At 46.2% G+C, this 22079-nt stretch overlaps 1 protein-coding gene across 4 annotated transcripts in view; it reads right to left on the bottom strand.

Annotated features, from left to right (window-relative positions):
* LOC142576571 (3-oxoacyl-[acyl-carrier-protein] reductase FabG-like) overlaps positions 1–22079 on the bottom strand; it is a 112965-nt gene that overhangs the window by 40109 nt on the left and 50777 nt on the right. For all 4 annotated transcript variants that reach the window (XM_075686750.1, XM_075686749.1, XM_075686751.1 and 1 more), the window contains exon 3: positions 17218–17310. In XM_075686750.1, the coding sequence (XP_075542865.1) occupies positions 17218–17310 (93 nt within the window). The remainder of the gene's footprint in view (positions 1–17217; positions 17311–22079) is intronic.

The following is a 22079-nucleotide window of genomic DNA, read 5'->3' as shown; positions in this document are numbered from 1 at the left end:
ACGTTTAGGTATTCGTGTGTATTATGCCGGAATACATTTAAAATGACTGCCTTGTGAATGAGCTTGCAGTATTAAGTTATGTAACTGTGCACATGATCAGGAATCAGCATTCAGAACACCAAACATACACAAGAGGCCAGAAGTGATTGATTGCAAACGCTTGGAACCAACGCATCACAACGTTTCTGTCATTTTATTGCCATGGAAAACTATATGGACACCCAAGGCGCATTTCCGACGTCGGAGCCGCTTGATGTTCCGTATGGAGCCCAAGTGCGATGACATCGTGGCCGCGTGTTAAGCTGAGCCGAGGATGGTATCTCGGTCTCGCACGCTCTAGGGAGGAAAGCGGGAAGGAAGCGCGCCGTCTTCCGTCGCACGCAAGGCATCGGGGACGAGGGCATTCTACTTTGGCGGCGAATGCGTATGGCGCAACTGAGCGCGCTCGCATGCGCATTGAAAGCGATCAGTGATGGGTACAGTCTAGGCGCGCCGTGGGCTGGTAGCTGCGTGAGCACTCTGTTTCTGCCGCTCAGTTCAGGTTCAAGCAGGAGGCAGCACCAAGATAAATTCCTTCGCTGATGCATCTCCTCTTGCTCAGGGCAGCGTTTCGACAGTGTGTGTCCGCGGTCATCGGGTGAGATGCGTTCATTTTTGCCTGTGAGCGCGCGACACAATGCTTGTTAATTTAGTAAGTTAGCCAATGCTTAGAACTTTATACAGCCGATAAATCTACTGTCCTTAATTACTACAGCCGTCTAATAATTTGCTATCGAAATTATTGTTCCGCCTTTAGGGCGAAACTCCGCCTCTTTTAAACAAAGTTTACTTTAAGAAGAACGCAAGACTCGGTCATCAACGATCATAGGCGATCTCTATTCCCTTTGTCTGCTAAAAATGAAAAAGAAAGAAAGAAAGAAAGAGGAATGCAGGTCTGTTGCTGTAAATATTTAACGCATACATCGGCAGCTGATTAGGGAGGAGGAAGACATGACATGACAAGAACTTTATTTGAGTCCTGAGGGACTGAGAGAAAAGCAGAAGGCAGGAAGGTTAACCAGAATAACGTCCGGTTGGCTATCCTACACTGGGCGAATGGAAAAGGGGAAAACACAGATGACAGGGAAAGAGAGGAGGGAAGGAAAGAAAGAGACTGAAATGTGAAGGTCAAGCTTGCAGTTTAATTTTTTGATATACAGCTTGCGGAATAAGCGCGGTCCAAGGCAGGTCTCTGTTGCACAAACCGATTTCTCTGCAGATGTCGTCGTGACTTCCTGCTGAATGCAAGGCTGTCTGAAATTGTCTATTCCCGCGTAATATTTCAGGCGCATGCAGAGTGTAAAGGTGTTGAAGCTAACGCTTTTACCTTGATATCAGTCGCATAGGGAAGGAACAAATTTACCTAGTAATGTACGCATCACCTGTCAACGATTGTTTTTAGCAGAATAGCAGAGCTGCGTTAGTTGGTAATAATCTATATATTATGTTGCGCCACAAAGACGTATAGAAAGGGAGGCACGGACAACGCAAGTGCAAAACCATGCCTTTCAATAAAATAGAAACTCAGAGTTCGCATTTGTGTCGTCCATGCCTCTTCTTTCTCTTCCTTTTACATCTGCGTTGGCATCAAGCAGGTGCAGTCCCTGAAGAACACAACCTGGTAAACGCGTCTCCGAATATTCGCCTAGAATCCCGAAGCTTTGAAAATCTTCGAACGTAAATCCGAGAACTGGACTCACAATTGAGCCCGTTGTGACTAACGGGAATATTAAATCGGCGGTAGTCATCTATTTTGTAAACCAGAGCGGTTTGAACAAATAATTCTAGATTTTTTTGTTAAAGATACAATCTCAGCTTTCTCATGTGCTCAATCTCATCATGCATCACGTTCAAGAGCTTTCAGCGTTCTTGTTTTCCATGAGTATTGTTTAAAGTGATACTGACATGACATTTTCCACTACTCATTTTCTTGCCTTAAATGAAGACCATCAAACTAGAAAAAATAATCAGTATACTGTGTCACGATGTCATGACACAGTACGTGGTCACATGAGAGCAGGACAATGCGACGTTTGGACACTTCAAAGTATAATGAAGCAGCGCGAGGGGACGAGGATGAAAAAGAGACATAACAGTACTGCAGATGTGTTTTTTCTTTTTCGTCCACATGCCGTCGCGCTGCTTCTATATACCTAGCTAGCTAACTCACCTAGAAATCAACTTCTCGCTACTACACATTTCGACACTAAATCCGGCATGCTCGGTCGTGTTGTATGGAGCTACTCGTTGTGAGCGCCTACGTAGCAGCAGAGCGGACGACCAACAGATCGAGCAATATCCTGCTGACACATGACCACGCACAGTTTCCTGACATCACGACACAGTATCCCATCGAGAAACTAAATTCAATGTGCCTGTAAAAAAGCTATTATATTCAACTATTGCCGGTGCTCTAAGGCTTGTCACTAGATCTTTTAGGGTTTCGAGGTCGATGACCTTTATCTAATCCAAAAAAGGTAGTTGAACATATCTTGCATTGTGCTCCTGTGCTGGGGTACGCGCGGAAATTGCGGGAAATAGCGGTCGGAGGTGGTTATTGGTACGCTGGGTATGCTTTGATGTTTCTGTCGCTCGTTATTTTCAGTAAATACTTCCAAGAGACAACATCTGCGAAGCAACAACCATCGGTTTTGCGTCATCAGTGCACACTTGTTTAGGAGATTTCATCCTAAAGATAGCTTTTTGTTACCTTAATAATAAAATAATAAAAGTAATTATTATCAAATAATGTAAGCAGCTTTTATTATTTGTTTTTGTTGTTGACAAATGTATCCAATATTACTAACAAGAAAGCCTTTATTTCGGAGCTATCTCCGATTTACCGCTCCAAGTACTTATACCACGCAGAGGTACATTAATGGGGCAACCGCTGGACGAATTTTAATAAAATTTCTTACATTTCAGAGAAAAAAAACGACATTATAGGAACTGCAGCAAGCACAATTCTTATTTCGACCTTCTATTTTTACCAGAATTGCCGAATATTGACGTTAAAGAGGGAAACACGAAGTTTACAAATCCGCAGCTCTGCATCAAAAGATATATCGCAGTTGTCTAAACTGCATCTGTTGGGGCATCTAAAGCTGTGAAATCTGGTGTAGTTTTACAACTCAGGGAAAATGCTACAATGCTTACAAGGCTTTGCAGAAGTCATATTTATAAGCTATGCTTGAAAGCGGTGTGTAACACATCAAGTTTATCCATTTTGAATGTGAATTGCGTATAGGAGTTGAAAATTTGCAGCCAAGTTGTTCTTGCTTTCAGTTCAGTTCAGTTCAGTTTTATCTCCTTAAAGATGCCTTTGCTAGGTGTATTACATAAGGGGTGGGCACAGTTCATAATGCAAATATAAACACAGGTACAAGGAAAACTTTATACAAGAAAGCTACATTTTCGCATGTGCATAAAAACAGAAAGAATAACGCGTGAAAATGCGGGTTATTGATTAGCCAACAAAGACACATTTTTGAGAAACGATGTGGGCAAATGATTGCAGCGACGTGGTGGGGAAGGGTGTTCCAATCTGATTGTGTGCCGGAAAAAAAAAAGACGAGGAAGAAGCAGTTGTGTGGGAGCGTGGGCCTAAGTGTTGTAATGGGGGCGCAGTTCGTAGCGATATGCGTGTGGGTAGTGTGATATATCGATCGTGAAATAAGGAATTGTAAAAGAACTTAGGAAAGAGGCGAAGGCTGGCAGTAGCGCGGCGACGTGCAAGGGGCTGTAGATAAGATTTTGCTCTTAAGGTTGATACGCTTACGTCATATGAGTAGGATGAATGGATGTATCTGACGACGCGGTTTTGAAAGGACTCGAGATCGTTAACTAGATAGACTTGATATGGATCCCAGATGGGTGATGCGTATTCAACTTTCGGTCTGATAAGGGATTTGAAATCTGGGAGTTTTTCGTTCTGCAGGGCGTCACGCAAGTGTCGTCTCATGAAGCCAAAAGTTCGGTTAGCTGATGAAAGTATGTTGGAAATATGTCTACCCCAACTGAGATAACGAGAAAGTGTGAGGCCCAAGCACTGAAATGATTCGACTGATTCTAAGGGAACGTTTACTATTGTATAAGAGGACAGGAAAGGGTTACGGCGGGGGGTAAAAGATGTATGTTTACATTTGTTGGGATTAAGAGTGATCAGCCAATCTTCACTCCAAGACTGCATGTTGTTAAGACTTTGTTGTAAGGTGTTTTCGTCAGTAGCATTAGAAACTTGATGGTAAATCACGCAGTCATCGGCGAAAATTCGTATCTTACAAGATACGTGTTGAGGTAAATCATTAAAGTGAAAAAGAGAAGAGGACCGAGAACTGATCCCTGGGGGACTCCAGAAGTTACAGGGAGAAGAGTTGATGATTTGTCATTTACAGAAACGAATTGGTGGCTATCAGTAAGGAATGCTTCGAGCCATTTGAGTACGTCACTGTGTAAGTTCAAAAAAGAAAGCTTTAGTAGTAATTGGCTGTGAGAAACTTTGTGAAAGCCTTTTTCATAGTCCAGCAAAATAGCGTCAATTTGCTGGTTAAAGTCAAGGCTTACATGTAAGTCGTGCAGAAACAGAGCAAGTTGCGTTTCGGTAGAGAAACCCTTACGGAATCCATGCTGTGCCGAATAAAAAATTGATTCGAGTCCAAATGATTCATGATGAGGAAGTAGATGACGTATTCCATGATTTTGCATGGAAGGCTAGTTAGAGACATGGGTCGATAATTTAGCGGTGTGTTCTTATTACCAGACTTGTAGATGGGAATGACCTTACCCAACTTCCAGTCGTGAGGCATGGAACCTGTAGAAAGTGACTGCGAGAATATAAGACACAAAATAGATCAAGAAATATATTTTGTGTCTTTTAGCAGGTTCGAGTTTATACCATCTATACCTGCGGAGGATGAAAGTTTAAGGTCTTCAATTATGCGCAAAACACCATCATGATAAAACACCACGCTCGGCATGCTAGAAGCTATGCTGCAGGGGACATTAGACAATTGAACGTTATTATGATTAGAAAGTACCGACGAAAATGCGTGGTTAAATAGGAGTGCGCATTCAGTTTCAGGCATGATTTCACCCATATCATCAACAAGAGTTACAGTGCGTGTGTTACTTGGGTTGATAACTTTACAAAATTTCTTGGGATTGTCTGTTAACATTTTAGGTAAGTCATTCTTGAAAAAAGACCATTTGGCATTGCGGGCAGCACATAAGTAGTCTATCTCAGCTGCGTAATATTTATCCCATGAAGTTTGGCTTGGTTTCTGCTTGGAACTAAGAAAAAGTCAATTTTTCTTATTTTCCAACCTTTCTAAATTGCTGTTGCACCAGGGGTTCTGGTGATTCACACGGAATGTTAGTTTCGGAATATACTTGTTTGCTAGATTATTCATTTTATTTCTAAACAGTTCCCAGTTGTCTTGAACAGATCGTTCATTGAATGAGGTTTGAAAGACTGCAAGAAAAGTGCACAATCCTTCATTTATAGCTTCGAACTTTGCTTTTTCATACAGGCTGATAGTTTTGCTGGAAAGAACACGCGGTGCTGGGGCAAAGTCATATGTGGCATGAATTGCACTGTGGTCGCTGACAGGACGAAGGTAGGTAACCGATGATAATGTATCTGGATGGTCAGTAAGTATAAGCTCCAAAATGTTTGCGCAGTCGCGTGTTACGCGTATCGGCTCTGATATAAGCTGTGGTAAGTTAAAATTCCAACAGATGTCGACGAAGTCCTTCACCTCTGTGTTGTTTATTGTGGAAGTTAGGTTATTCCAATCAATAATGGGAAAGTTGAAATCACCGAACAAAAGTATATGAGCGTTAGGATGGCTTGCTGTAATCTGGCATAAAGTACTGTTAAGTTCTGGTGAGAAGTTTGGATTACTGGTAGGTGAATTGAATTCTGTTTGAATTCTCAACAAAATCTAGCAAGAGACTGACAGCCTAAATGAAAACTTTGCTTCCTGCACTCCACATTGGCGTTCTCTCTATCTTCCAAGAAACGTCAACAAGGTTATGCAGCAAGGATATGCAGTAAATACCAACTAGGCCAAAGTGAAGTTCTTCTGTCACCATGGTCGCTGCAGTGGATGCCGGGAGAAATCATTTATCCGTTCCCAAGTAAATAGATAAGAGCACCCGACCTAAAGCTTTCTTATAAAAGGGCCTCTCACGGAGTTTCGAGATTGCAAACTAGCATGCACGGTGCGCAGATCACGCTTCGACAATTTTGTCTGCAAAGTGCAAAGGTAAAACCACTGATATTTCAAAGAAATGTCAACCCAAGTAGCCAAGGTCACACGCACAGCTGCTTCTACGTGACGCGCAGTGCCTGCAATGTTATCCACCATAGAAAGTGGTTTCGGTAGCTCAACCAATTCACAAAATTTGGAAAGATTGGTTGCGTTTTGTAGACGACCACAAGTAAGAAGACACGACAGGCGCAAATCTTTTGCGCCTATCTTGTCTTCTTACGTGTGATCGTCTACAAAGCGCAACCAATCTTTCCAAATACGATGAACCAACTTGCCAAACAACGCATTCTGCTAATTCACAAAATGTGGCGCGGTCCCGTGAATGTGGTGCGGTCCCTGTATCCGGTTTGAAAGAACGCGCTATTCGAGGCAAAGGAGGAGATAATGTGTTGGCAGGGACGCTCACCTCCTGGTGGCATGTGAACACGACATGTCAATTTCTTCTACTTTCCCTAATATAAATTAATCCGGTCAAATTCTCCTTAGATGGCGTCGGACAACTTCCAGTGTATAACCTAAATTGGCAATGGGGCCTGATGAGGTGTCCTTCAAGACATTATGCAGAAACTCTACTGGTGGTACGTTATTATGCATAAGCATTGTGCCAGTTGCTCATTCTTACCCATACGACGCTATGTTTGTTCTTTAACGCGACTGCTGAAGCAGCAGGCGGTTCGTTAGATGTAAGCTTTATTGGCCTGGTAATTTGTGTTGGGTCTTGATCCGACAAATACAAACCCTTACGAACCCTCAGCGGTCATTATCAAACCTATCAGACTCGATTAAACCATTATCGACCCTTGCCAGCCCTTACCGGGCGATATCTATCTTATCGGATTCGGTCCGAGCATTATCAAACCTTATCAGCACTTATAAGTGATTTTCAATCTAATCGGGATGGCTACGACTTTTGTCAACCCTTTAATGTTCTTATGGGCCTTATCGGGCATATTCCAACCCTTATCAACCCTTATCAGCCGTTATTATCAATCTTATCAAACGTGATCGCACAATTATCGCTTTTTATCAAATTTATCACTATTGCTCCAGCCAACCATGATAAGCCCTTATCGCTCTTAAGCACCTTATCCATCCGCGTCGAACCATTACCAACCGTAATCAGACCCCTATAACCGCTCATCGCTCCTTGTCAACTATAGTACCGCTCATCTATCTGTGTTGCGCGAAAACCCAGACTGCGTGGTACAATACATTCATACGTATCAGATATATTCGCTTTCTCCAAGCGTGTACTTTAGTCCAGCGGGTAAGACAGTCACCTTCTGATCATGACGCCGTAGTTTCGAAACTCACCACCACCAACGCTTCTCTACGAATAATTCCTTTCGAATTTATGGTCCTTTCCTTGGTGGAGCGCGTCGTGTTACGGGCAGATTTCCGGAGTGAGCCGCCTGAGAATGCTTACGCGTTCAAACGCTTCCCGTAGATTCCTTTGAGAAGCTGGCGGCCGTCTACGCTCTTACACTCTGCGTAAAATGCTTACGGATCGGAGTATGGTTTGAAAAAATTAACGCAGAGACTCCTCCTGTAATTGTCTAAGTACGCGAAAGCATTGTCCCACTTGCTCGTCTTCGCGCAACCCGGTGTCATTATCAATCTTATAGAGCTTGATCCGATCAGTATAACACCTTAGCAACCCTCATCGTTCGCTCGCTTATGTTTGATAGCGAACATGATAAGGCTGGTTTATTTAGGATAGAGTTCATTAGAGCACTTGAACCCACGAGCATTGGTGTTAATTCTGGTGAAGCTCATTAGTCACAGTTAATTAGGATATAGTTATTTAAGGCACTCCAGCCCTCGACCTTTGGTGGGAGTCGAACCAACGACCTTTGTTGTTAAGGTGAATTAGCTAGGTTGGTATTTGCGTAGGTGTTGCAAAACCACCACTACATTTGCAGAGAGGGCTATACAATGCTTCGAATGCTTGTTTTCAGCAAGGAGGTTAGACAAATAAATCCCGGAGTGGCAGGTCTCACAGTAAGGTCTTTACCAGCAGAGGAGCAGCCAGCTCTTGCCCCTACTTCACCCTTGAAAGCCTGCTGAACTGCACGGAGAACAGTCGCAGTTCAACAGGTCTTGGTCTGTTAATATAACTTGAGAGTAATTAGAAAACAATAGAATGTTGTCTGGGGCTAAAATCCTGCCATAGGTTTAGTAGTTACGTCTTGATCTTCCATAAAAGTTGCCAAGCCATTCAAGCTTCATCCTAAAACCAGCGACACAGACATGCACATCGAGAAGCATCTGTACGGTAAGAGTGGCCTTGCGAAAGACATTGGAAGCGAGAAGAAAACGCCTCCTATTCTTCGCCAAATGCTAACGTTAATCGTTTGCCGTGGTAAGATGGAGGTATACGGCTTCACTTTAAGGGCATCACCTCCACTCCAGAAGTCTTTTTTAAAGCTCCTTTGGTTTTGAGCTTGTTTTTTTTTTAAATGTATGCTGTTCCTTGTGTTGTATTGGTCATTTCTATGAATGTGTACACTGTTCGCTTCACTTTGCTGAGTGTTTGTAGCCTCTGAATTTCGAGGTTAGAGCGATAACATTTTTTTTCTTGCTTACGGGGCTATGAGCCATTGCTTAAGGGGGTATGAGCCATTCATTGTCTTACGAGACGGACAAATTTCTTATTGGGTAGTCATAGAAATGCTTACGCGCTTAAAGGCTAAATATTCCCTCTTCCCAGACTGGCAGCAGTTCCAGCAGGTATTAGCATATGCAAACAGAGTATTGTACTTATGTTTCGAGCTATGGTGGAACGCTTGCAGAGATACCATAGCCCTTATATTGTCCATGCTTGTATTACTTTTTTATCTCTTGTTCATCTCAATAGAGGCATTTTGCGAAAATTTTTGGTTACAATATACAACATTCCGGTAGCACAGAGGTCTTAACAGGGATTTCGGTGCGTTCACTCGTGAGCAAAAGTGTAAGGACCGCGCGAGCGCGTCGCTAATTGAGTCGACGAGCGTTCTTGTGGCGTGACGCCTACAGCCGAGAGTCACGTCAGAGCAGCAGTGCGCATGAGCATGTCATATGGCATGTCGTATAGCTTTCCCTGGCGAGGTTACGGTGCTCGTCGACTCCGCTTTCCTTGCTCCGTCACATCTGTGCTGTTGTTTTTGTGCGTGGCTGCGGCAGAGCTGGCTCGCGTGTCCACTACGCATTGCATTCCGTCGACCGTCGTACGGCTAAAAACCTCCACTGGCTCCTTTTGATGATTCGCACCGAATTCGCATGATCACTGCGGCACCGTTATATAATCGGAAATGCTCTCAACCTTCGCTGCCATGAAATCAAGAAAGGTTTTGCAATTGGTGTGGTTCGTCACCCAAATGGACAGCCACTGAGTATCATTGGTACTCTTATGTACAGCTTAAAGACTTAGAAGAAAAAGAGGCACCGTATAGCCATCATCTTATGAAACGGTTCAGCGAAAACGAGAGCAACTAATGCGCCGGCAAGTACCCCTAGACCACAGCGGCAAAATTGCCACGGCCCATATTATAAGAACCGGGCAATAATATGCCATACGCTGGTACAGGGTTTAATTCACGTCTATCACAAGAAAGTAGATTACGTTCCGTGATCGGCGAAGGAAACAACAAGAAAATTATTTCGTTACTAGAGCATTGTTAGGGTAAGCTGACGTTCTGCTGTTGCTTTGAGATATGCTGTTGATACTCTGTCGCGCTCCACCTGCACAATGAGGTACACCGATTGAAAAACATTGCTTCAATACGCGACAGCAAATATTGGAAGCCTTTCCGATACCATAAGAAGCAAGACTTTCTGCACGACTCATCAAAAGGTGCGAGAAAAGGGCCGCGTGATAAGAACAGAATCGCGATAATAATATAATAATATTTGGGGTTTTACGTGCCAAAACCACTTTCTGATTATGAGGCACGCCGTAGTGGAGGACTCCGGAAATTTTGACCACCTGGGGTTCTTTAACGTGCACCTAAATCTAAGCACACGGGTGTTTTCGCATTTCGCCCCCATCGAAATGCGGCCGCCGTGGCCGGGATTCGATCCCGCGACCTCGTGCTCAGCAGCCCAACACCATAGCCACTGAGCAACCACGGCGGGTAGAATCGCGATGCGCGACGGTCGCGCTAGCCAACTGTGCCGCACCAACTTAGTGAAACAGCGGCGATGATGTGACGGAGCAGAAGAAGCGGAAGCCCTTCGATGTTTAGTCGACGAGCAGCGTAACCTTTCTAGGGAAAGCAATGGGCGCGTTAAGGCGCTCGAGCGCGCTCTAGCCAGCAGAGTGCGCTCTTTTAAACTTAACGGCTAAAAAGCGACTTCCGGTGCGTGATTGCGGAGCGCGCTCTACGCGCCCTATCCTCGAAACGGTGCGCGAGAGCCCGCGCCGGTTCCGGCTTCCGGAAAGATCACGGGTTTCCTACTCTTTGCACTGATGAAAGTCCGTTCTCCTTGCCCACTCGTTCCTCCCGCCGCCGCGAAGCAGGTCGTCTGAAGCCATCTGAAGCTGCTCTCAGCCGAGATCGGGAAAGTGTTGTCGCGCTTTGAGCTTGGCGCGAACGTTGAGCTTGCATCGCATACTTAAGCCGCTGCTGCTGCCTACGTCGCCGCGCGTCAAGTTCTTCTACCTCTTCATCGTCTAACAAGAACTGCAGGAGGAAAACCGCCTGCTTCTTGGCCAATCCCCCATAGTGGGTACGCGCCACTGTCTGGGACACAAGACAAGACAAGAACCGCAGGAGGACAAGACAGAACCGGACCTTCTCGAGGAGCGATGGCTAAGCGCTCTGACTAGCTCAGAACTACACGACCAATTATGGGCTATCCAGCGGGCCCGGGCAGCGGTGGAAAGGCTATGCCTCACCGCACACAATGCCCGGGTGGCCTGAGCCCGGGCTGGCAACCTCGCAGGTCCTTTTTCCATTAAAGTTTTTTCCGTCCGTCCGTCCGAGTATGGTGGGCGGGGCCATTTTCGAAAAGCGCGCGAAGTGCGATAGCGGATGCGGAAGCAACATAACAGTCGTGGAAGATGGCGTTAAGTTAAGCTCCGAAGTCGTCGCACTCGAGCGCACTTGAGCGTGCTCCTTTGGAGTTCGGAGTGCGCTAACTTAACTCGCCCAATATGACACGCTGACAACGGTGAGAACCGCATGCTCACCGCCACTTTGGCTTCATTCTCGGCTTCAGGTGCCTCGGTGCCGGAAGGAACGTCCGATGCCGTCTCCCGTGGTCCGTGTACTTTTGTTCCCGGGTGTACGTAGGGCCAGAATTAATCGGATTTTAAATTTGTTTGCGTCATTGAACCGGACCTTCCCCACCGTGGTTGCGCAGTGGCTATGGTGTTGGGCTGCTGAGCACGAGGTCGCGGGATCGAATCCCGGCCACGTCGGCCGCATTTCGATGGGGGCGGTATACGAAAACACCCGTGTACTTAGATTTAGGTGCACGTTAAAAAACCCCAGGTGGTAGAAATTTCCAGAGTCCTCCACTACGGCGTGCCTCATAAACAGAATGTGGTTTTGGCACGTAAAGCCCCATTATCTAATTTAATTTTTGAGACGGACCTTGACACCCTTTGTACTGTCACCCCGAATAGAAGCTGTTTTTTATAGTAATACCACCACCTGACGGCTTCAACTTTGTGTTAAGTGCTGTTGTTCGAAACTACTGTTATGGTGGTCGTAGCGCAGAGACTGCGTTTTAAAACGAATGTTTCCCTGCACACCATTTCTTTAGCGTGCCTGCTCGGTGTTGCCATCTTGCCGATTAGCCTCAAGGCAGGACAGCACTACCAGCTTTTCTAGCCTTGCAGCTGTATTGGCTGATGGCACTGTTTTCTGCGGCAGCACTCAGTAATAAAGCAAACAATACCTAAATATCCTCGTTGCCACAAATATAAAGAATCAACAGTACAATTATTCTATAAAGCAAACCTTCATATGCCTATGTTAATAGGGTTTGGGATTCAACACATTTGTTTGCCCAGTTTTTGGACGAGTAAAATGTATTTTACTGTTGGAGTGTCTCCTGGAACGACTCGCTCTATTCCGTGCGACGAGTCTGGCTTCATACCGAAGCGGAACCAATCGTAGAGAAGCATAATGCGGGGTCACGGCGTGGCGGTCTCCACAACTGGCTGCCTACGCTGTCAGACGAGCAAGCGCTGTGGCGCCACACGTTTTGCATAATATAATAATTTGCATGACACTTGTTTAACTGCTTTAAAAATGCTTCGCTTCTGCGATTCCAACATGTGGGTTAGATCTACATATATCTTTTTTAATACGTTGTCAATGTGAGCTAACGCTTATAGAGCACACACACAAGTGTATGTGTGTGTGCGTTCTTATGGATTTCGCAAGCAAAGTTAACGCCCGCCGCGTGCTGCTAGGCTGCCAAGTATATAATTTCAAAATTACGTTTTGCGGGAAACATGTTCTCAATAAAGTGGAATCTTTAATTCAAACAAATCAAGTATAAAATGTGGGTCAATACTACGATCTGGTTATGAAGCTCGCCATAGTGGGGGACTCCGAATAACTCTTGACTGCGTGAAGTTCTTCAACATGCACGCAAAGCATGCTACACGAGCGCTTTGCAATGCGTCCCTGTCGGAATGCAGCCGCCGTAGGCACAATCCAACCCCTCTCTTCGGGCTCAGCAGCGAACTGCCACAGCCGCCGAGCGCTGCCACCGATGGGTTAAAACATTTTCTCGCTTACCAAGCCGGCGTTTCATCACATCGTATGTGCGTCACACCACGTTTATAAAAACGTAGCTTTTCTTTGCAAACCTCACCTGGCTTCGCAATTGTGGCTGCGGCTTGGCTACACTCTTGCCGAATAGACCAACCAATGAGAGCGGACTATGCGCGCCGCGGGTTTCCTTGCAACACCACCAGATGGGGCTCGTACCCGCGCATCCCCGTCAGTGACGGCGTCGGGGAAAAAACTAGAAAGCTATCTTTTTTGCATCCGTGGCTGCTCCGTAATGAGGAAGTAAACACTTCTTGGGCATAAAAGGGATTCCAATGGCGCTACGTACGTAGGGGCATGCTGTCTATGAAACCGTGAAGCGTTCAAGGCGTCTGTTATACTCGGTAGTAATCAGAAGCTCCGCTTAAGACACGCTCGGTATAATTAACGTTTGTGACTGTGCGTCCGTGCGTGTGTTTCCACTCTTTATGCATTAACACAAAGCTTCGTTGTATACGGATTCCAACTGGTTGGATCTCCTGCATTTTCTTCAAATATTAAATTTCATAAACAACAGTTCTTGCCATGATTCATTACGAACCCCTGTTGAGCAGTGTGATCGTCGTAGACCGAAGGATGTTACCTACTATATTAGCTACTGCGGTTACCACTATTCAACTGGAGGTGATTCTTGCTCTGCTAACCACTTCTTACTCATCATCATCATCATCAACATCATCATCAACATCATCATCAACATCATCATCATCATCATAAGCCTGGTTACGCCCACTGCAGGGCAAAGGCATCTCCCATACTACTCCAACAACCCCGGTCATGTACTAATTGTGGCCATGTCGTCCCTGCAAACTTCTTAATCTCATCCGCCCACCTAAATTTCTACCGCCCCCTACTATGCTTGCCTTCCCTTGGAATCCGGTCCGTAACCCTTAATGACCATCGGTTATCTTCTCTCCTCATTACATGTCCTGCCCATGCCCATTTCTTTTTCTTGATTTCACCTAAGATGTCTTTAACTCGCGTTTGTTCCCTCACCCAATCTGCTCTTTTCTTATCCCTTAACGTTACACCCATCATTCTTCTTTCCATAGCTCGTTGCGCCGTCCTCAATTTGAGTAGAACCCTTTTCGTAAGCCTCCAGGTTTCTGCCCCGTAGGTGAGTACTGGTAAGACACAGCTATTATACACGTTTCTATTGAGGGATAATGGCAACCTGCTGCTCATGATGTGAGAATGCCTGCCAAACACACCCCAGCCCATTCTTATTCTTCTGATTATTTCCGTCTCATGATCCAAATCCGCCGTCACTACCAGCCCTAAGTAGATGTATTCCCTTACCACTTCCAATGCCTCGCTACCTATCGTAAACTGCTGTTCTCTTCCGAGACTGTTAAACATTACTTCAGTTTTCTGCAGATTAATTTTTAGACCCTCTCTTCTACTTTGCCTCTCCAGGTCAGTGAGCGTGCATTGCAATTGGTCCCCTGAGTTACTAAACAAGGCAATATCATCAGCGAATTGCAAGTTACTAAGGTATTCTCCATTAACTTTTATCCCCAATTCTTCCCAATCCAGGTCTCTGAATACCTCCTGTAAACACGCTGTGAATAGCATTGGAGAGATCGTATCTCCCTGCCTGACGCCTTTGTTTATTGGGATTTTGTTGCTTTCCTTATGGGGGAATAGGTTGACTGTGGAGCTGCTATGGATATATTTCAGTATGTTTACATACGCCTCGTCTACACCCTGATTCCGTAATGTCTCCATGACTGCTGAGGTTTCGACAGAATCAAACGCTCTCTCGTAATCAATGAAAGCTATATATAAGGGTTGGTTATGTTCCGCACATTTCTCTATCACCTGATTGATATTGTGAATATGGTCTATTGTAGCGTAGCCTTTACGGAATCCTGCCTGGTCCTTTGCTTGACAGAAGTCTAAGGTGTTCCTGATTCTGTTTGCGATTACCTTAGTAAATAGTTTGTAGGCAACTGACAGTAAGCCGATCGGTCTATAATTTTTCAAGTCTATGGCGTCCCTTTCTTTTGGATTAGGATTATGTTAGCGTTCTTCCAAGATTCCGGTACGCTCGAGGTCATGAGGCATTGCGTATACAGGGTGGCCAGTTTCTCTAGAACAATCTGCCCACCATCCTTCAAGAAATCTCCTATTGCCTGATCCTCCCCAGCTGCCTTCCCCCTTTGCATATCTCCCAAGGCTTTCTTTACTTCTTGCGACGTTACCTGTGGGATTTCGAATTCCTCTAGACTATTTTCTCTTCCATTATCGTCGTGGGGGCCACTGGTACTGTATAAATATCTATAGAACTCCTCAGCCACTTGAACTATCTTATCCATATTAGTAAAGATATTGCCGGCTTTGTCTCCTAACGCATACATCTGATTTTTGCCAATTCCTAGTTTCTTCTTGACTGCTTTTAGGCTTCCTCCGTTCCTGATCCATATTATACTTCCTTATGTCAGCTGTCTTACGCTCGTTGATTAACTTCGAATGTTCGGCCAGTTCTTTTCTAGCTGTAGGGTTAGAGGCTTTCGTACATTGGCCTTTCTTGATCAGATCTTTCGTCTCCTGCGATAGTTTACTGGTATCCTGCCTAACGGAGTTACAACCGACTTCCATTGCACACTCCCTAATGATGCCCACAAGATTGTCGTTCATTGCTTCAACACTAAGGTCCTCTTCCTGAGTTAAAGCCGAATACCCGTTCTGTAGCTTGACCTGGAACTCCTCTATTTTCCCTCTTACCGGTAACTAATTGATCGGCTTCTTATCTGCCAGTTTCTTCCGTTCCCTCCTCAGGTCTAGGTTAATTCATGTTCTTACCATCCTATGGTCACTGCAGCGCACCTTGCTGAGCACGTCCACATCTTGTATGATGCCAGGGTTAGCACAGAGTATGAGGTCTATTTCATTTCTAGTCTCGCTGTTCGGGCTCCTCCACGTCCACTTTCGGCTATCCCGCTTGCGGAATAAGGTATTCATTATCCGCATATTATACTGTTCCGCAAACTCTACTAATAACTCTCCTCTGCTATTCCTGGAGCCTATGCCATATTCCCCCACTGACTTGTCTCCAGCCTGCTTCTTGCCTACCCAGGCATTCAAGTCGCCTATCAGTATAGTGTATTTTGTTTTGACTTTACCCATCGCCGATTCCACGTCTTCATAAAAGCTTTCGACTCCCTGGTCATCGTGACTGGATGTAGACCTGTACGACCTTAAATTTGTACTTCTTATTAAGTTTCATAAGACCTGCCACCCTCTCGTTAACGCTATGTAGAATTCCTGTATGTTTGGAGCTATATTCTTATTAATCAGGAGTCCGACTCCTAGTTCTCGTCTCTCCGCTAAGCCGCGGTAGCACAGGACGTGCCCGCTTTTTAGCACTGTATATGTTTCTTTTGGCCGCCTAACTTCACTGAGCCCCATTATATCCTATTTACTGCCCTCTAATGGCACTGCTAGACTCGCCTCACTAGATAACGTTCTAGCGTTAAACGTTGCCAGGTTCATATTCAAATGGCGGCCTGCCCGGTGCCAGGGATTCTTAGCACCCTCTGCTGCGTCGCAGGTTTGACCGCCGCCGTGTTCAGTTGCTTCGCAGCTGCTGGGAACTGAGGGCCGGGGTTTGATTGTTGTATTCATATAGGAGGTTGTGGCCAAGTACTGCACCAGGGTGGCGAATCCTGCTCTGGTGAGGGAGTGCGTTACCGGCTCTGGTCACCGGGATCAGGCCACACTCCAGGCCTGTTTATGCAATTTTATCAACACGCGGATTTTTTTAAATCCGGTGGAAAATTGCCGGCACCGGGATTCGAACCACGGACCTCTTTCACGCAAGGTGAGTGTTCTACCTCTACGCCACCGCTGCAACTCTCTTACTACTCAAAACACCGTAAATTGATGAAGCACATCACGAAGACTGTAACCGATGCACCAGTAAAGAACGACAGCGCGGCTCTGTATGTCGCTACACTTTGCGTTGTGCTATTTGATTGCGCGCAGTTTACGAGTAACCAGGAACTAAGCAGCCGCAGATATTGATTTGCTAAATACCACTACGTAATCCTAATGTTGTCCCAAATTATGCAATCGTCGATAATGCTCATAAGGCAAAACCATGCCTAATTCAAATTATGAGGCGTTATACTCACCAGTATGTCAATTTTTCCAAAATGCTTGGCTGTCGTTTCCACTATAGCAGCAATATCCTCCTCGATTGTGATATCGCCGGGTACCACAAGCACCTGGAAATCATCAGAATATAATATACTGCGAAAGTATAGCTAAGACACCACGTTTCGCATCCACATTAAATTACAGCCGAATAGATTTGCCAGTCTCCACTAACGGTACATAACATCTTAGGATCTATGTCATGCCCTTTAACATTGCGGCTGGCCTTGAATTTATTCTTCCAATACTTATCATAAGTTAGTACCCTCGGAAAATGCTTAGCAAAGGTTCACTTCAATATATACGAGCGCTTGAATTTTCGACATCGTCTGACCTGTAAATATCGCCAAATATGCACCATTGAATTTGTTCCTTGCGATATAATCCGATATTCTGTCCTTCGAAAATAATTGTAAATTTATAGGAAGGAACTATAATGAAGCCCTCTACATCACATTTATTGACAACACTGATTATAGATGCTTGCTATTAAGTTCAACGTAATGAAAGGGATCACATAATACATAAGCCTAAGCATCAAGTACAAAAAGAAGCAAGAAGAATGCGGCCAAAACGGTAGTAGAGAGATACGTGAAAGAAATCACAAAAAAGAGAGGTCCACCACAAGGGAGATTACCATTTGCTTCCCTACTCTGGGGACGCCGAAATGATGGTTTAAAAGCAAGGTCGAAATAGAAGAGGAAGGCACCATGTACAAACACATGAGCACAGCCGTCAACAAGCAACAGTTAGTGCTACAGACTACTGCACAGCACTGTTGCCTTTACGAAGTGCAGCGATGCATCCGTCACCACATGCTGCAATGACCGATAACAGTGGCCCTCCAAAGTGTTCATGTATAAAACTGGCGTTTCACCAACACCAGCTGACAAAGTCACGAGACACGGTGTATTTAGAATATAGGCAACCACAGTCGTCAAACACTTCCATGTGTACCATCCCGATAGGGACGGTAAAAGAATTTCTCAAAGTTACTTCTGGCTGTAGCTATCAACATAGCGTTGTCTCAAGTATAGAAGGTCCAGACAGGTTCGGAAGGCAGATTGGAGGTCGGTACAGTTTGTGAGAGAAAATAATTTTCTCAATGAATGACCAACCAATATAAAGGAAGATGGATGGGCGGCTTACAAATTTAAACATCTTGGCTAAAAATCTTCAGAAATCCCGGAAAAGAAGGGCCACTCAAGAAACACCACAGTACTAGTACATATAAGGCTAACATCGCACACTCAGAGGTTGCCAGCTGTGGTCCTTTCACTAATCACGACGCTTCCGCAATGCATAAGCGTGGCAACCGTGTGAGTCGCGGAAGCGCCCTGAGTAGACCTGGGGCGAAATCCACTAAGCGAACTTACGAACAAATTTTCGCGCAAGAAGCAGCTTGCGAAAGAAAGCGTATTCACGAAGCTGAAAGTGTTCATAAGATTGGCAAGCTTGCGATGCCTGCCGCTGAAAAGACGAGCACTGCAGTCGAAAAAGGGCGCGCATGTAATGGTGTAGCACAGGTGCGAAATTTAGTACTTGTGCCAATAGTAAGCGTGAGTCGATTCGCACAATGTAAACAGCCGTCACAGCTGCCGAAACACGAAGAAATTTACAAGATATGGGGGTAGCAGTCTCACGAACGTAATTATGTCTACGCCGCTCGAGCTGACGCAGAGTTAGAGAGGCAGATTTATTATGAGAGAAAAGCTGCGAAGTCTGCCTAAATCAACGTTCTGACCTACTACCCCGCGTTGGGGGAAGGTGAAAGGGTGTACAAAGAATAGAGAAGACGTTGATTAAGAGGGTGAAGATGGTGGTGAAAAGCTACCACGGTCCAGCACACTTCAAAGTCACTCGTCCAGTACGCTCTCGTGCAAAAAATTTGGTGACAGCTTTCAGACTATGAGGCTGACGACCAGGATCAGGTGAAGGTCCAAAGAGAACCTTTTGAGTCAGTGGTGCTACGACAAATTTTGACAAGATGTGTGTCAGCCATTTTCTATACATTAAATTGCGGGCATCGGCAAAAGAGGTGTTCTGTCGTCTATGGAATACCGTATTCCTCACCATTCCGACTGGCCACCCAGCCGGTGAGATTCAGGTAATGCAGGGTGAAGGCCACATCTAATCATAATTTGTGAAAGAAGCTTGCATTGCGCCTTTTCATGGTGGGTGGTATCCGAATTTTCATCTCCCAGTCGAGTTCATGAAGGCAGCGATAACGATGGCCTGGCGAAGCCCAATATACTGCGGTATTATCACCCGCCGTGGTTGCTCAGTGGCTATGGTGTTGGGCTGCTGAGCACGAGGTCGCGGGATCGAATCCCGGCCACGGCGGCCGCATTTCGATGGGGGCGAAATGCGAAAACACCCGTGTGCTTAGATTTAGGTGCACGTTAAAGAACCCCAGGTGGTCAAAATTTCCGGAGTCCTCCACTACGGCGTGCCTCATAATCAGAAAGTGGTTTTGGCACGTAAAACCCCAAATATTATTATTATTATTACTGCGGTATTATCGTGCAGACGTATACATATTAAGGTAATAGTGTCTGGTCCTGAATATAGGATGCACACTGGTGTGGCAATAATGCGGGCCATCTTTGCTTCCACATCAGTGAGCTCACTTTTATGTAAGTCACAGTGTCTCGGAATCCACTTAAAACTTATGCAATGGCCAGCTGTTTTTCGATCCCCTCTTAATAAGGAAATAGTAAGGTCCTCGTCTGAGTGCGGAATTGATCACTTGGAGTTCCGGCAATGAACCGCAAAACATATTCCAAGTCTAATGCGGCTCCGTCGATAAAACCTAATTATATACCGAATGGCAACAATCTTTGCGGTCATTGATGCAGTTTGGTGGTCAAGGAGCAAGCGCTGACCGACGCTCGTATTCGGTATTGTAAATGCCGCGCTTGAAGTGGTTGTTGACACCGACCCCTCAGTAAATGTACGTATGGAAGCGGCATATTCTTCAGATATGTGCGGTAAAGCTAGCTGTGTGAAGAAGACGCGTTTCGCTGTACAGCCGCATCGTCAACGCGCGGCTCGGCTCTGCTCGCGCTCCCGGTTGGTGGCGTCTTTTCGGACGGTGCTTTGGGCGGCCTGGCCGTTCCCCAGTCGCTGAGCCCTTCGCATAAGGAGCCGCTAATATACCCATTCTCAATTGGTGGAAGTGCGGCGCTTAAAACCCCGTCGCTTTAAACCCTGCAGCTGCAATCAAGAACGCTACTGTTCGCCAAAACCGACAGCTCATCCCAAACGGCGCCAACGGCACAGTTCGTTACCTGCACTGGTGTTCCACGACAACTGGACCCCACGATCTTCAGCAGTGTAGACGACGACGACGTGGGAGACTGGTTATCGTCATACGAACGGGTGAGCGCGCCCAAGCGGGTGACCCAGCCAAATTGACCGACGTCATCTTTTATCTGGCTAGCCTTGCCAACTCTGGTTTCAGAACCACAAAAGTGACGCGCCCACTTGATCAGCCTTCAAGACAATCTTTATGGAATTGTTGGGACGCCCTGCTGTACGTAACCTGCGCGCGGAACAACGCCTGCGCGCCCAAGCACAGCAGACGGCAGAAACGTTCACTAGCTACATTGAAGACGCCGCGGACCTTTTTAATCGAGCCGACACCGCCATGCCCGAAGCTGAAAGAATTCACCACATACTAAAATTATTGATGACGACGCATTCCAGATGCCTCAAGCCAGGAATTCGCGCAATGTTTCCGAAGTCGTCAGCCTATGCCAAAGCTATGATGAGTTAAGGAAGCAACGCACTCCGACTCGGCGTCCTGCGCGACGCGATGACTCGTTGACGAGCCTTGACACCATGTACGACCAATCCTTATTCTTTCAACATGTCAAGGACTTCGCCCGTGAGGAAGTTCCCCGCCAACTTTCTTTAGTCCCCTTCTCTCAGAAGCCCACCTGCCGTCTATCGAACACACTCCACACCCTCATTTCCGAAGAGGTCGCTCAATTTATCCCTTCTGCACACAACCAGCCACCTGCAGCCGCGAATCTGAACTCCGCAGTGACAGTGCAGCCTGTCGCCATGCCTCTGACCCATGCGCAGTCAGTGCTTCCTGTTACGTGCCTCTTACGCATACGCAGGCAGTACCCATGCCTCCGCCGGCACCTTTGTCAAAGCTTCCCCAACCGGTGTCACCGGAAGCCAATGCTGCACCTTGGACGGCACCGAGAGCTAATTCTTTGAGGACGCCTGACAATCGTCGCATCTATTATTCCTGCAGCACTCCCAGGCACGTCGCCCGATATTGTCGCCGTGGCCCTCAAGCGTTCGGCGACGCAGCTCGGACGTTCCAGTACGGCAGCCAGCCTTTCCGCCAATGCGCCACTCCTTCCCCCCACCGTATGCTCGTGCTGGCCTCCCAAAATTTCCGTCGCGTCACTCGCCATCCCCTCGCTGACGCTCACTCTCCCCATTGGGTCGGCCACTAGCACCATCCGACTAGGAAAACAGAACATCGCAGTTCAAGAGGCAAGAACTGCGCCTCGTTCGAACTGTCTAAGTCCTCGCGCCTATCCCGCTAACGTGATCGAAGTTTCCGTAGGTCTTTCTACATCGCTCTTGTGGATAGCGGCGAAGCCGTTTCTGTGATAGCCGCCAAACTGTGCCATTCACTGCGCAAGGTGACCACCCCGCTTTTCGGACTGTCACGTGGTACGGCCAGTGCGTCGCACTTCACTCCTCACGCAGTCTGTACTGTACGCGCGCTTATTCGCGGCATTGTTTATATCGTCGAGTGTATTGTTATTCCCGCCTGCTGACATGACGTCATCCTCTGATGGGATTTCTTATCTCG

The sequence above is a fragment of the Dermacentor variabilis genome, chromosome 3 (genome assembly GCF_050947875.1).
Source record: "Dermacentor variabilis isolate Ectoservices chromosome 3, ASM5094787v1, whole genome shotgun sequence".
NCBI lineage: Eukaryota > Metazoa > Arthropoda > Arachnida > Ixodida > Ixodidae > Dermacentor > Dermacentor variabilis.
This window is presented reverse-complemented; position numbering and strand designations above follow the sequence as displayed.